Raw genomic sequence first — 14,944 nt, 5'->3', positions numbered from 1 at the left:
ATGATTTTCTCCTCGGAAATCCACCGTGTTTTACTGTTTTCACGTTAGTTGTGTTTGTTTACTGGCGGCCCGTCTCCTCCCGGTGCGACACATGCAATTTATAGAGTATATTTTCTATTATCGACTAGTTGAGGAGGCATCCTTTATACGCCAGAAGAAGAAAACACACCATTATTAAGAAGTCTGACAGATACTGCATATTTTGCCACGTGAATGAAGACGCATAGGACTTGGATATCCCTATTTTTCTATGGTACAATTGGTAGCCTTGTCCTGGAGAACTGATCCAATTGTGTTATTATGCAACCGCAAGGATCTCATCTATATCTGGGTGTTTAAGCCACTGGATTGCTCTTCGCCCAAATCAATGTGGTTTCTTTGGAACATTTTCAGCAAAGGAACGCATATGCTGCAGTGTCTTTGTGGCAAGAGTCTTAAGAAAAACAAGAATCCAAGTGGTAAGCTCATCACCATTATACCTACTCCTCCGTTTCGCTGTGGACCGGCGTTGTGCGTGCGTGTGTATGTGCGTGTGTGTGTGTGTGAGGGACAGACAGTGTGTGTGGATCTGCGTTATTCGTTTGTTTGTTGTAATGGTGAAAGATCTGCAATCTTTTATGCAGCGAGTGGATCATGCAGAGGCGCTGGGAGGGGGAACAACTTATTCTGTGCTGCTATACTATCGGCGAGCCCAGGTTTGGGGACGCGCAGCGCGCAGACACACAAAAGCCCCCCTGCATCACCACGGCACCATGATCTCCTAACTTTTTAAATAGCGCCTACACACGCACGCACGTACACATACTTACACACACACACACACACATACACGGACTAGATGTTATTTCAAATCCACATGCAGTTATTCTGTCCAACGTGATTCCCCCTAACCAGATTATTCCATCCTCGGGTTTACTGCAGCAGCATTCCCCCTCTGCAACACCACTTCTCGATTAAATGGGCTGCTGCCAGCCCGAGGAGACATACTCTTCTTTCATGTCTATCCCTTTGGCTGTTACAGGCCAATATTCATCATGCTCATGGGTTTTTATACCAGCACCTGAGTTGATTTTGTGCTGAAAAAAAAAAGCCCGAGCAGCTGATGTGCGAACAGGGCATGCAAAAAGGAACCAGGCTCCACTGCACTAATGCAAATCCTGCACTTGAGCAGTCGCCATCGTTCAGATTCTGGACTTTTTTTTGATGTGTGCCATGTACAAACCCCTGCATTCAGCGTCACACCAACAGTTATTAGTTATATATTCTAATTAAATAACACCATAGAGCTAAAGTAAGAAAAAAGAGATGTTTATTTCAACAGGCTGTTGTAGGTATGAAAGAAAATCCAGCTCCCCAGGTGCGGGCTACTTGTTACCTCGTGTTGTGGCGATTGAAGATGATGTGCTCAGCAGCAGCACAGTTCCTCCACACTGCAACTGCAGTATAGTAGATCATCAACACACTGTAGCTGTACTGTTTTGCCTTTGCTGACACTGCAGGAGCAACGACAGAAACATTCAACTATCAACAACAAACACCATTTATTTGATAAGACCATTAGGGTTCCCCTTAAACTATAGTCCCCCAAATGGGCCTTTCATTTAAGACTTTTACATTGATAAAAGATTGAGTTAACGTCTAGTAACCGTTAGCTGTTAACGTTACTAGGTTACAGTAAGGAAATGGCAGTTATGCTAACTTAAGGCACTCTTACGTTAAACTTTGGAAAACCCTCGCAGGTCGTTTAAAAAACACTTACCACAAATATGGATATTTATTTAACGTTATTCTCCCAAGACCCCTGTTTACTAAACATCGAATACATTACATCTAGAGGGCTATCCAAATAAAGACATTTTAAACTGGTTCCCCAAGTTGTAAATTGAACGGTTAACCATAGCTAGCCAAACACACACTATAGCCTGAAGTGGCATAGCCTAGTTGCTGGCGTGGTAGAAGCTCCACCAAATATTCAATACGTTATTATTTGTATATATATATATGTATGTATATATATGCAATTAGATATATGTATATAAAACATATACAATATCTACATATATATCTACATACTGTATATACAACATATATAATATTTCTTTGTTTGTATTACTTTTAATTGATATCATTTAATATATATTTATTTTTGCTTTATTGATAGTTTACAAAATAGATATGGGAACATAAAACATTGCTGAAATGCGACAAAGCATTTGCCTATGTTATTTAATATCTTCATATAAAGTCCTTTGTATCAAGGATGTACATATGTCACTTCCGGCTTGTTTGTTTTAGACAGGCAGCAGCATCCCTACTATGCTTGGTTCGGACCAGAAAAATAACTTAAACTCTTTTGTCCCAACATGAAAAGAGCTAAGAAAATGCATAGTACACAGGAGGAAAATCTAACATACTGGACAATGTTATTGACGGTCTTCAGAAGATGGCTATGGTGCAACATTAAGGCTGCAAGAAAAATAGCTTAATGTTTGTTTAAAGGAATCTGGAAACATCTCCACAACACTGGTAAGCATTGTCACACAGCCTGTGAGTTCTTTGTTTTTTTTTTTTTGTTTTTTTTTTTTTTTTCTTCCACGGCTTGGCTTGTGTTTATCTTTGCAAAGGTTTGGACTGTAAAAATGCTGATTACATGAAAGGCACAATCTGGAGCTAAGCCACAGTATAGGCTCTGGGGTGATACCTGACTGATTGCTGCACTGAAAGCTGCAGCAAGACTTCCCTGGTGCTCCACACCATGCAGCCAATCGATCAAAGCTGAGACTCACTGTCAGGTGTCTGAGATTTGAAGCCATTTGCCTTTCAAAGTAAGAGTAGCCCACATTTACCTTGTGGATTCTCACTATTTAATTATCATAAACTGATGGTGTGGGCACGATTGTCAGGGTTTGTGCTGAAGCAGCAGGTAGAGCCAGTAGTTTACTGGGAAATGAAGTAGGCCAAGATGCAGACTGTGTCAGTGGGGTGCAGTACGGTTTCTCAAGATTAAAAACTGCTAACTCATTGAATGTACACTGCCAAACAAAAAGCACAACAGATTTTTTCAGCTACAGATGTTCCTCGAACCACCTTAGAGGATTTTCTTGTACTACGTCTGCCATAGTAGGAGAGAATCCGCTGTGTTGCCCTCGCCCTCCATCAGCAGAGGCAGGTGTTTCCAGTGTAGTGCTTGCTAGGCCTGAGCTGCAAAGGCTTGTTATAGAGCTCCATATCTTTGACTGTATTTTTAGTAACACAACATAACTGAGAGAACACAGAGAGACTAAGCCAACTATTAAAAATAATAGTAAATTCTAACCTTTCAGGGGAAAAGCAGGGGGGTGGATCCTGATTTTGTGTCTTTGTATTTGTTGCTAGAATGGGGACATATGTGTGTGCACAGCTTGTCCATAGACCTTTGATTATGCGTTTCTATACATGAAAACTTTACTTCCGAAACAAATGAATATTTCTAAACAGAGAGCTGCGGTCTTAGCTGGATCCAAGCTACCATTGTAGATTTACACATTGGAAATTAAAGTTATACAGTATCATGTCAGAGACTTTGAATTTAAAGTAATGCATCCTGGCTTAATGATTAGGTCAAATAAAAAAAAATCCTAGTGCTTTTAGTTTGTATGGTTTTCTGAATGTCATGGTAGATATACCATAAGTATACTTGTAGTATATTTCACTGTTTAGAGTTGATCCTTCATTTTCCCTTACATTGCGGAATTCTTTTGCCTCGCTATCTCAGTCAATCTATAGAAATGGGGAGGGAAAATACATATTCTCTCAGTTAAGTGGTAATGCATTGGTCTCAGCTGTTTTGATGTGCACACTATGGATTATTTTCTAAAATATACTGCATGGTTTTATGTTTAATTCAGATGCCATGAATGCAGTGTTTTTGTAGCCTTGTGAGACCATCCTGATCTCGCAAGCTGCATTGTATTTTACTTGCATATCAGTCTGGTTACGTGAAAAGTTGTCCAAAATTTGCCAAGCGACCGAACCAACCAGCGTTGGTTTTGAGGCCGATTTAAGTGTGACGAAACGACAGTGACAGTTCAGTGTAAACAACATGGCAGTTTCCACGGATGAGATGAGCACAGCTATCAAGCAAGCTGCTCGCTAATGCTTTTTACTCACTTGGATCCTTCTGTTGGAATATGGAATAGGCACCTAAAATTGTGCCTTTAATCCGTAAATTTGCATTCCACAAACTGCAAATATCCTTTACCAACACGTTGTTTACTTTCTGAGCTTAGCCTCGATGCTGTTAGTATGTGATACGCTTCGTTGATCTGATTGGTTGATTTGGCGCATATGTTGGTGATAGACAGATGGTTTATCCAACCAGCAACCAGTATTTTCGCCCCTTTCCAAAAGATCTCCAAACGAGAGTTCCCAGATGGATACACAGAGCAAATGAGAATCAATCCATCTGGTGGACTCAGGTAAGTGTTTCTATAGCTTAAAGCTGAAGTTGGTAACTTTTTATGAAAAATATGTTACACTATGATCTGAATGAACAAGTCACGAGTCAAAGATGTAGCACACAACAGAATTACTCACTTTTTTAACAAATAGCAGCCTGTCATCCTGTTAAGACTGCACATCCACTTTTAGCCTCACCTTTAGCCTGTAGTTTATAGTTAATGTTTTTTCAGCCGTGTCGCTGTTTTTCAGCTAAATTCTTGTTTTATCTATCGTAGATTGTCCTTAGGGTTTGTGGTCTTGTACAACTGGCATTTCCGGACAATGGTTAATGTTCGCTCTCATGTCCCAGCATTGGTACAGGCAGTTCATTAAGCCAATTAAGTGATGAACTAGCTGAGTGGAAGGGTTAGAGATGTAGTTAGTTTCCCCCTGCAGCCTGTATTGCATTAATGATTGTGCAAATGAACACATAGGCCTGGATGTCATCTTAAAACTTGTCCGTCTGACTGTCTTTGAATGGGTTACACAACTACAATCACCCAAATGCCCTAGAATGACAGCGGTCTATTAGGGCATTTGGTGGTTAACGTCAGAGGAAGAAGTTATGTCATGAACTGCCACATGCAATAAAGAAAGATAATTGGTGCATACTTACTGCCATTTCTTGTATTCGTAGCTTTGTACAACATTGAGTTCTGTTAACCTGGAGGTAATGCAGCCAGGTTGCTGAAAATGCAGAGTTGCAGTGGATGTGTGAAGTCAGTAGGTGGCTTCTTCAGAGTAGCACAGCAGTGGCTTATTGACAGCAGAGTGACAGTACAGGTCACAGAACACCCAGGCATCCACGTGAGGATGGTTCATAGCATATCAAGTGAAGCTCAACTTTATTGTTTGTGACAGAGCCAGTAGGCCGAACCGAAGCTTCAGCACGGTAATGCTATTGCTCTTGTTTACTCCACGGGTATGCTGGAGCTTTAACCCTAAACTCTAGCTTGACCTCACAATCATGAAGCAGTGATCCAAGATAATTAACTTGAGTCTCTGGCATTGTCAACCATACTGACTATTCGCAAAGTAATAAGCTTGTTCTGGTGCTAAAAACTGAGAACTCTGAAAATTAAAATGTTCTGATTTGTGGCACATAAACCATTCAGAAATAAATATATGGATGTAAATTTATTGTATCTCATAAAAGCATAAAGCACTGCGTAAGTCTGTAGAGACATAAATAAACAATAAGGAGCTTGTCGGTAGAATGGCAACATTTTTTTTGTAAATACTTGTGTTTACACGGTCTGCAGGTGTATGGCTATGAACTGTAGTTGACGGGTTCATGACCAGGCGGGTGTAATACCTTTTTAAAGAACAACGGCTGTGTCAGCATATTGAATGGCCCCCTCATAAGATGCATGTTCATGTGTCTTAAATGCTGTCTGCTGTTGTAAAAAAAAACGTTTTTACTGTGCACAGTAATTTTATAAGCAGCGACTTCCATTGTGTCATCTGAACATGCCTTTTATTAACTCAGATTATGCTGCTGACGTCTTTTCTCCATCTAATACTCACCTGAAAGCAAGAGCAGCGTCTCTTAAATTTGGCTTTTTCCCAAAATCATGCCTGTGGATTTGTCTTTCGTTAAAAGATGCTTGATTCATTTGTGCAACATACCCACACCAGTTTAATTTGTGGTAACAAACAAAATGCAATGTAATTAAATGGGGCGTGTAAGATTCAAACAAGCACTCCCACAATTAGAATAACAGCAGGGTTGTCTAAAAATATCCTCCTCCAACCACCGTGGCATGTTGCTAGGTTTCATACAGAAACATTGCAGTAACTTTGTAAATAGCTAAACTGCAGTGGCTTTTCTGATGATACACAGGGGTTTAAAATACCTTGAATATCACAGCTAAGATAAAAAACTAAACAGACTTAACAAGTTCAGCAAATGCTGACACATTTGGGGCCACTCTAAAAACAGGACTTTTTAAACTTTGTCACATGGATGAACCCTTTGTTTCTAAAAATACCTAAGAGTGCACTCATCTAGATATTGCGGTTGAATACAGACAGAGGATAAGTGTGTGTAATCAATATGAAGCAAAATTATTTTGAACCTTGAATGTTTATGTTTTCATGGCAGTGTAAAAACCAAAGAAAATATGCTTTTGTGATAGTTTGGAAAGATAGGAAGTTGCATGTATCTACAGGGTATGGTGGCCCTGGAGTGCAAATCACAACAGCGAATAGAAAACTAAACGCCAAATAGGAAAGCACTTCAACAAATCCTAAAACACAACAACATTAACTTCTACCGGATTTCAGAGTAAGATATTGTAGCCAACACCGACACATGTGAGGCAGACAGCTGGTGCACCTCTTTCAGTGCTGCAGCTTCATCAGGATCAGGTGCAGCTGACGCACCCGGTGGGAGGGATGGCCATTATCATGGAGACTCAGATGGACGAAAACATGAACTGTGGATCGTAAGTTTAATTTTCTTATCTTCTAAACCCCTATTCACCTTCCACATGAACCAGCATAAGTGTTTCAGTCATAAGAACCGACGTGTGGTTAGTACTCTTGCTGTAAAGCAGCCGAAACACACCAGCTAATAAGCTAATGGTAATGTTAGCCTGCATTAGCAGTTAGCATTGGATTTTAAAATGGTATTAAATTTACTGTTTTATTTATAGGATACCTTTTTTAATGTTACTATTTATCTATTTAGTTGTAGTATTTGCAAGTTCAAACAAATAAAGTCAATCTTGCATATGAAACATCAGGTATGTTACAGAACCAATGAGTTCTGGGTTTTAAAAGCTGCTGAACACTCAGCATCAGTGTTTATGTTAGATTCACTTGGTCTAGAAAATGTTATAACTGCAAGTAAAAATAATAAATTACTTCTCTCTCAGTCAGACTCTCTGTGTCTGTGCTCGCTCTCCTGCGGTTCGTTACAGCCCCATAAACGTAGTGTGGCATTAAATAATGAAAGTCACGTTTGAGAGAAGCAAGGTTGTACGGAGGGACGTGGACCAGGGCAGCTACTCGGCTATCTGATGTGGCAGGTACTTGAGCAAAGGTTGCGTTCAACACGTAGCTGGTGTTTCTCCTTTCTGTTAAATAAATTAGATAGGCCTACCTTTCCCGGTTGAAGTTAATGTTGTTGCGTTTTAGGATTTGTTGAAGTGCTTTCCTATTTGGTGTTTTGTTTTCTTATTATGCATTTTGTTTTCTTATTTAGCTTTGTTTTTCCATTTGCTGTTGTGATTTGCACTTCAGGGCCACCGTAGTATGGGTTGGTTCAGGTCACCAAGAAGCACTGGTTTGCCCTCACCTTTTTTGGGTGTGATGATGGCAGAGTCATCAGTTCCTACACTGAATTAATTTGCTCTGTCTCTGTCCTGCTCTTGAGAAATATGACCTGCGGGGATGATAAGATTCAAGTTTCTGGCTACTATTCTACCTCCCTCTGAGAGACAATCAAGTTTACATCCAAATCAGTTCAGACGAGAGGGTGGACGTATACAGTATATACATATATATAATGTATAGTGTATGTATAGAGAAACGGAAGGAAAAAGAGGACAAGAAGACAAATTTGGCTGTAGATAGGTGGGATTAAGGTCTGAATTAACATGAAGCATCTCCCAGGATGCTCTGGATACTTCCCAGATGCTGCTGTTTGCAGATGTGAGAGGAATGATGGGACTTGCGGTCCTGGCTTGGTGCCTCCAAGGGTGACTGGCCACTGAATCTGCAGGTGGATGGGTTCACAGGCCGTGCACAGAGCTGCTCTCTGTTTCAAGGTTAGGCTGGATGGGAGTTTGTTTGAAGGGGAGACATCGTGAATTGGATCATTTCTCATGGGTTATGAAATAAAGAACATATTTTATTTGTCTGACACTCTGATTTTTAACTTTGTAATTAATCATCATTCATAAAAACAGTGCCATTATGTTTTATTGTTTTTTTTTAGCACTGAACCTCAATGGTACTGTTGGATTTAAAGCTGCTATAACAGCCCATTCTCATTCCCAGGACGTCAAACAACCCTTTCTGGCATGGCCCTTGGTGTTTGAAACCCACACAGGAGTCATCCTTGAGTGTCTGTATGAAACACACCAGGCTTTCAACTGTGAACCTATCTGCTGCAATATTAGATTTCCACAGCAAGTGGTGCAACAATAAGAGCAAGAAAAGTCAGTGTAGGGAGGAGGTTGAAGTTGCAAATGGGACAGACAAACACTGTACATTCACCTTAGGAGCCGACGGTTCGTATCCCATTCACTTCATTTAACCCCAATCTTTTCCTAACCCCAAATCCTAACCAAGTAGTTTTGTTTGAATTCCAAAACGGCTACAATAGTGCAGCTTCACAGTTGGCGGGCTACCCAGTGCATTGAGAAGTGACACCAAGGGGTCCTGACTAAGTGGCCGTATGTGACGATGAGTTAGGATGAGAACAGCTGGCTATAATCAATATTTTTATATTAACAAATGACTTCCTGAATGTGATAGTGTTGAGTGAGGAACCCACAGATAATAATCACCTGATACTACTGGTCCTCTCAGCTCTTAGCTTAGTCTTTCAGCTAATTGTTTTGGTTTTATAGCCTATAACTTTACTGTTTTGGTGTATTCTCTCACTGCTGTCACTTGCATCATTTTCAGTCGCAGCAAGCAGCTTTGTTCAGTGAAAAAGTACTAAAATCCATTGTACACTAACTGCTCAGCACCAAACAGCAGACAAACAAAGTTGGCAACTAGATGGTGGACACACTAGAGCATCTAGCAGCCAAGTATCCCCCTCAGGAGTTGGTAGAGTCTAAACCAAAGCTAAATGGAGAGTGAATATTGGACCCACATTTGTTAAGTTGCCAGACAAATGAATCCAAGGGAATGTTGTTCTGTCCTCTATCTGCTGGCTGTGGCAATGACCAACTGTTTGATATCAAGTTTGCAATATCAACTTAAAGTTAGTGGATGTGAAGAAAGTTGACTGTAATACGTCAGTGTTGTGTTTACAGCTCTTTCCTGTTTTCCCCAAAATTTCCCCAAAACTCTGTGAATGCAGGTTTTAAAATCCAGTTCATCAAACAGCTCGCACAAAGTAGACCGGAGTCAGTTTTAGCTGAGCGAAGAATGAACATTGTTATTTGAGAACTTGTTTTTCATATGATCTGTCTGGTCTTCAAAGCCAACTTGACTAATATGATCCATTTTCAGCTAGCTCATTTTCTCAATATTGGCCGGCATATCAAATAATAACACGTTGAAATAGTCAATAGTCTCTCCAAATCGAGGTAAATCACAGAGGGAGGATTTGTTTCTACTGTAGCTAATGGAACAAAGTGGCTACCTTTATTTGTTATTTGCACTTAGTAGGTTGAAAACATTAGCGATATTATTGTTGTTTTGAATAAACTGTGGTTGCCCTGGTAACAATTGTAAAAGGTTATCTCTCTGCATCTTTCCTTTCTCAAAGAAATGTGTAAAAACAATTGAAGATAAAAATATGACATTTAAGCTTTGCTCAAATTGTTGCAATATTCTCAATCTTAAGCACGTAGGTGTTATGTAGCACATTGACTTCCCAACATATTTGTTGCAACCTTGTTAAAGGCCAAACAAATGAACTGCCAGTAGAGTTTAAGTGTGGAGTGATGATTTGTTGATTGCTTTGTGGTTTAGATCATGGATACAGAAGACTACATGTGGTGTAAAAGGTTGCTGTGAGGGACATCATGTGGGTTTAAAGATTTTGATTTAGCAAAATTAGACATTTTTGTGAGGAAGTGTTTTTTAAATAAAATAGATTAGATTAGATCTCTGGTATTCCCTTCCACCTTTTCTCACCGTAGCTTTGTTTCTGTGGCTGTTTTTAGTTATGTTTGACACAGAAAGATGAAATTGGCCATTTGTGGATAGGCGATGACATAGTCTTGTCAGATCTGAACGAACAACTTTAGGTAGTGTAATAAATTCTCAATTGCCAGTTTAATGAACGTTCTTGTCCTCAATCATGTTGAGCCATTTAAGGCCAGTGAAATTGGGCCAAAGTGATTTGTTGACCATTGCCCTTAAATTCTAATCTGACTCTCGCCAGATGAATTTTGTTCCGCCTTGCTTCACTCATACATCTGGGATCGCTCCATAGGAAAGTGATTTCAGGAGGCTGGGCCTTATCAAAAATCCTTGCATTTGATTGGATAAACCAAGTCTGTCATCTTTATTGACATGCTACTTCAACCACTCACATCGAAACCAACCCGTGACGCTGATGAGAGACGCAGGGAAAAGCCAAACAAGGTCGGAAGAAGGGCGAAAACATCGTTTCCACCAACAAAAGCCTTCAGAGCCGTTCTCTGTTGTCCTTTAAAGAAGAAATATCCGCTAGTTTGGACAACTCAGATGAAATCGCAGCATCGATGTTGACACCTGCTTCCTCGATGCGAGCCGCCATTGTTGTCTGATTCACAACAGTCGCTTCTCCGCTACAGCACATCTATAAAAACCCGCCCAGCAGTCCTAATTGGACTCGACCACCTGAAATCACTTCCCTATGGAGCGGTCCCAGATGGTTGAGTGGAGCTAGGCGGAGTCAAGGCGGAAGTGAGGTGGAACGAAATTCATCTGGCGACAGGTTACTTAAGGTCGTGGTGCATTGAGAGCCTACTATTTTCTGAAGTGGTAGAAGGTGTAAAAAAAAAAAAAAACGAGAACCATTGACATAGAAGACATGGAAATAAAGAAATGTTCTTGTATTACAATGAAGAACTAGTTAGTCTTAGTATTTCCCTGTCCACGAGGACTAATGTGCTACATGTAATAACCTCATCCTGAAATTGAAGACACAGGTGCAGGTTGAAAAAAATAAATAAAAATGATTTATTATAATTTAGATTCATTATCATTATTATTAATTTTTTTTTACCAAGGACTCCTTAATTTCACTGACCTTGCTAGTTTATAACTGACTTTACCCAGGAGATGCATAATTTTGAAAGCTCTATTTTCCAGGAACACTGGGAAATTGAGATACATCTCAAAATAGCCATCACAGCTTTTCCCCACTTGGTTTTCTGCCCTGTCTTATGGAGGCGCCATAAATCATCTTGTAATTTGGCTCATCCTCTGCCCTAAATAGTAGGAGCTGTGTGACATATCCCCCACTTTTATGAGTGAAGGTGGAGCAGCAGGAGGAGTCTAACACAACTCTGAGCAGGTTCTCCCTAATACATGACACATCTTAAGCTCACTACTTCCAGGACCCCAGAGGCTTGGACAAATGGTAGCTGCTGTGATTTTCCTGAAGCTGCTGAGTTCCTGAACCGGGCTTATGCACTGCGCTCTGATTCACAATAAAGTGACAAAGTGATGAGAGCGAGAGATGAAGAGCAATACAGAATAATGCAGTTAGACAATGAGATTATTGATTTGCGGGGCCAGAAGTTTGTACATTTGTACACAGATGTACAGAAGAGCTGACACAGATGCGCCTTTTTGAAGTTCATCATCATAACTAAAAAAAAGTTGTGTTTGGATCCTTGTGTGGACAATCTTGTCGAATTTAACAATGTGAATGCCTGGAAACGCATATCACATGACCATTTACATACACTGGGCGTATGAGTGCTAGAGTAAGCAGGAAGCAGATGTCTAACATTATGCTGTGGTGGAAAACCACATATGTTTAAGTTGAAAATACAGAAAGAGGAAGAACAGCAAGTTGCTTGGATTGACGATGGGGCGGAACTTTTTACTGACTGACTATAAGGCAGTAAGCTTAGTAAGTAAGATATACCTTTATGTAAAAAATGTCTCAAGTTTTTTTGTTCTATTTCACTGAATGTAACATTCTCCTTGTGTGCTTTCGAAGTAACCCTTTCATTCATTCAGTGGCAACACCATTCACCATGTGGTAACAACTTAACTTATAATTCTCACACCCACTGACATTTTATCTTTTGATTGAAAGCTGACATGATTATAGTGCAGCATAAAGGGATTGCTATGATTTTAGCCATACATGTCATCAGTCTTAACACATTGTGAGAAGATGCAAAGGCATGACCTCAGGGGTCTCCAGAGGCCAAAATCTGTGTTGTTTTTGGAAGCAAGGAGACGCTGTTCACTGCAGTTTGCCTTTAACTATATTGTCCCTGTTTCCTGCAGCCATAGCCTACGCAGTTCCTCGTCATGATGCAGATGTCAGAATCCAAGAAGACTTCAAATAACCTTCTGGGAAACCTGACGTCACACTAGTCCATGTTTTTAGATGTTGTTATTTAGATATTAAACTAGCCTCGGGTAGCTGCTTAGCCTTTTATCTATGTCCATCCACTGTCTTGCTCTCTGTCCCTTAACCCCATCATCTCTCAATCCACCTATTTTCTAGTACCTTCCTCAATACTTGTGCTCTCTCACACATCTTTATTGGTTCTATGCCTCTATTCATGCTGCAGTCTCCATTCTTCTGCTCTCCACTATCATCCCAGATCTGGATCTAACCCAAACTAATGTTGTGGTTGTATAACAGTGATATGCAGTATTTACTGTAACACAGTCACATTGATTTATGCTTGTGTTTATTTCAAGTGTATCTAAAGCTATTTCAGTTGTTTCCTATAGTATGACCAGTAGCTCACCAAAGCCACTGGCCCAGTTCCAATACAGTCACACCGTAGCTCTAATGGAACTACTGCAGAGATGGCCACATAAGTGAAAATAGCCTAGAGGGCAACGCAGATACCAAAAATCCTCCAGGTAGCACTTATCCTTTTATTTTGAGTGACGTAAGGAGTGTCTTGCTAATGTCTCTTTCTGGAGATCTTCATCACAGTGTCATCCAAGATGACCATTATAAAAGTATATTCAGTTCACTGAGATTTATTTTTCAGATGTAGATGATGTAGATTACAATTTCATGCAGGCATCAATCTCTAAACTCGTGAATACATTTTACAAACTAAGCTAAGATTGATGTGAATAAAATGAATATTTAATTTCTTAAGGAATAATATCCTGACTTTATAAAGCTCATCAGGTATAAGCCATGATGTGACCAATCTACATTAAATATAGGTTCTTTGGAAATGCCATTCTAAAATGATTATTTTTTGATATTAGTTTCACATTTTAAGTCGTGTCCAGTCCACTGGCTCACACTTTAGTGCTATAATTATTCCTGGCATCATGTTATCCTACACACATTCATTGAGCACTTGTATTGGATTGGTCTTAAATATCATAGATTTCGTCATTTTAGGTATGGGAATTAGTATCAGGAGAAGAAAAGTTGAACTGGTGCATCCCTGTGGAAAAGACAGTAATTAGCTTTAAGATTATTAACAATGGTGATTGAGTCTATGACCCATAGATGAAAAGCCCTTGCATTTGCAGTTTTATGAAATGGGTGTCTCATAAGCGGTCCAATAACGCAGCTGGCATTACCGCTTATTGCCATAGGTGCCGCCAAAGAGAACAAAGTAATACTTTTCTGAAATTTAAAGAGTAATTTATATCAACGTATAGTCTATTGGTTGTTTATTTGTGAAACAATCACATCTGTTTTCATTCATGATAGTAAAGTAGTAGTATAGTGATAGTAAATATTTAATAAGCTAAAGTAACAATTGCATTACTTTGCCTAAAATACACATTATTTTGCCATGTCTGCACACTGAAAATGTGTGGGTGCATGCAAACACAATGTAGGTCATAACATTTATTTAAACCCTTTTGTAAATTGTGACATTAGTGACATTATAAACAAGCATTTTCGGTAAGAAAAAACATATATCTTTTGTGAAGTTTAAGGGTTTAATATTATCTAAACCATACTGGTGTCTTCACACTGAGTTTGTCAGACTGTCTGACTTCTCCTTAAGTGGCAGGAAAGAAAGATTCATGTTATGTTAGCATACCATTAGCATGATTACATGTTGAATATAAACTTTGTATCTGTACATGGGGTGAATGGACATGTTACCTGCACCCAAGTGATCTCTTAGAGCTGCTGTAACCTGCTTAAATCTGAAGGTAGTACTCAAGCAAGTGACAAAAGTTTTTCAATCTGGTTCTGAATTATTCCTTTTGAGGATGGAGGCATAAGCAGTCTACTCAGCTCCGAAAGCATGATGCACAGCAGGTGCACAAGATGAGGACAGTTGGCAAACTTCATGGTTGATATGGCTTGATAGAAATGGAAAAGGTACAGATGCAGATCAAATAAAATAAATCCAATAGAAAAGAAACATGTACTGTAGAAAATTAATCTGAATCTGAATATTGACAAAAAGAAAATAGGAAATGATACAATTAGAAATCAACATTCTTTTATTATACTGTAGTTTTGATGCAGACAAAAAGATCTGCCTGCACTCTTTATATGCAAATATATCCTCTTAATGTTTTACCTGATGTTAAAGTAGAACAATACCAAGAAACAGGGGTTTAAGATTTGTCAAGTGTGCAGAGTGATCCAATGTTTTCAGTA

General features: G+C 39.5%; 1 protein-coding gene across 1 annotated transcript in view; it reads left to right on the top strand.

Moving 5' to 3' along the window:
* Positions 1-352: 352 nt before the first annotated feature.
* fgf14 (fibroblast growth factor 14) overlaps positions 353-14,944 on the top strand; it is a gene marked incomplete at both ends in the record, with an annotated part of 96,931 nt that continues 82,339 nt past the window's right edge. The window contains one exon of the mRNA XM_083921156.1: positions 353-458. Coding sequence (XP_083777282.1) covers positions 368-458 — 91 coding nt within the window. The remainder of the gene's footprint in view (positions 459-14,944) is intronic.

This window comes from Echiichthys vipera (genome assembly GCF_963691815.1).
Source record: "Echiichthys vipera genome assembly, chromosome: 10".
Lineage (NCBI taxonomy): Eukaryota > Metazoa > Chordata > Actinopteri > Perciformes > Trachinidae > Echiichthys > Echiichthys vipera.
This window is presented reverse-complemented; position numbering and strand designations above follow the sequence as displayed.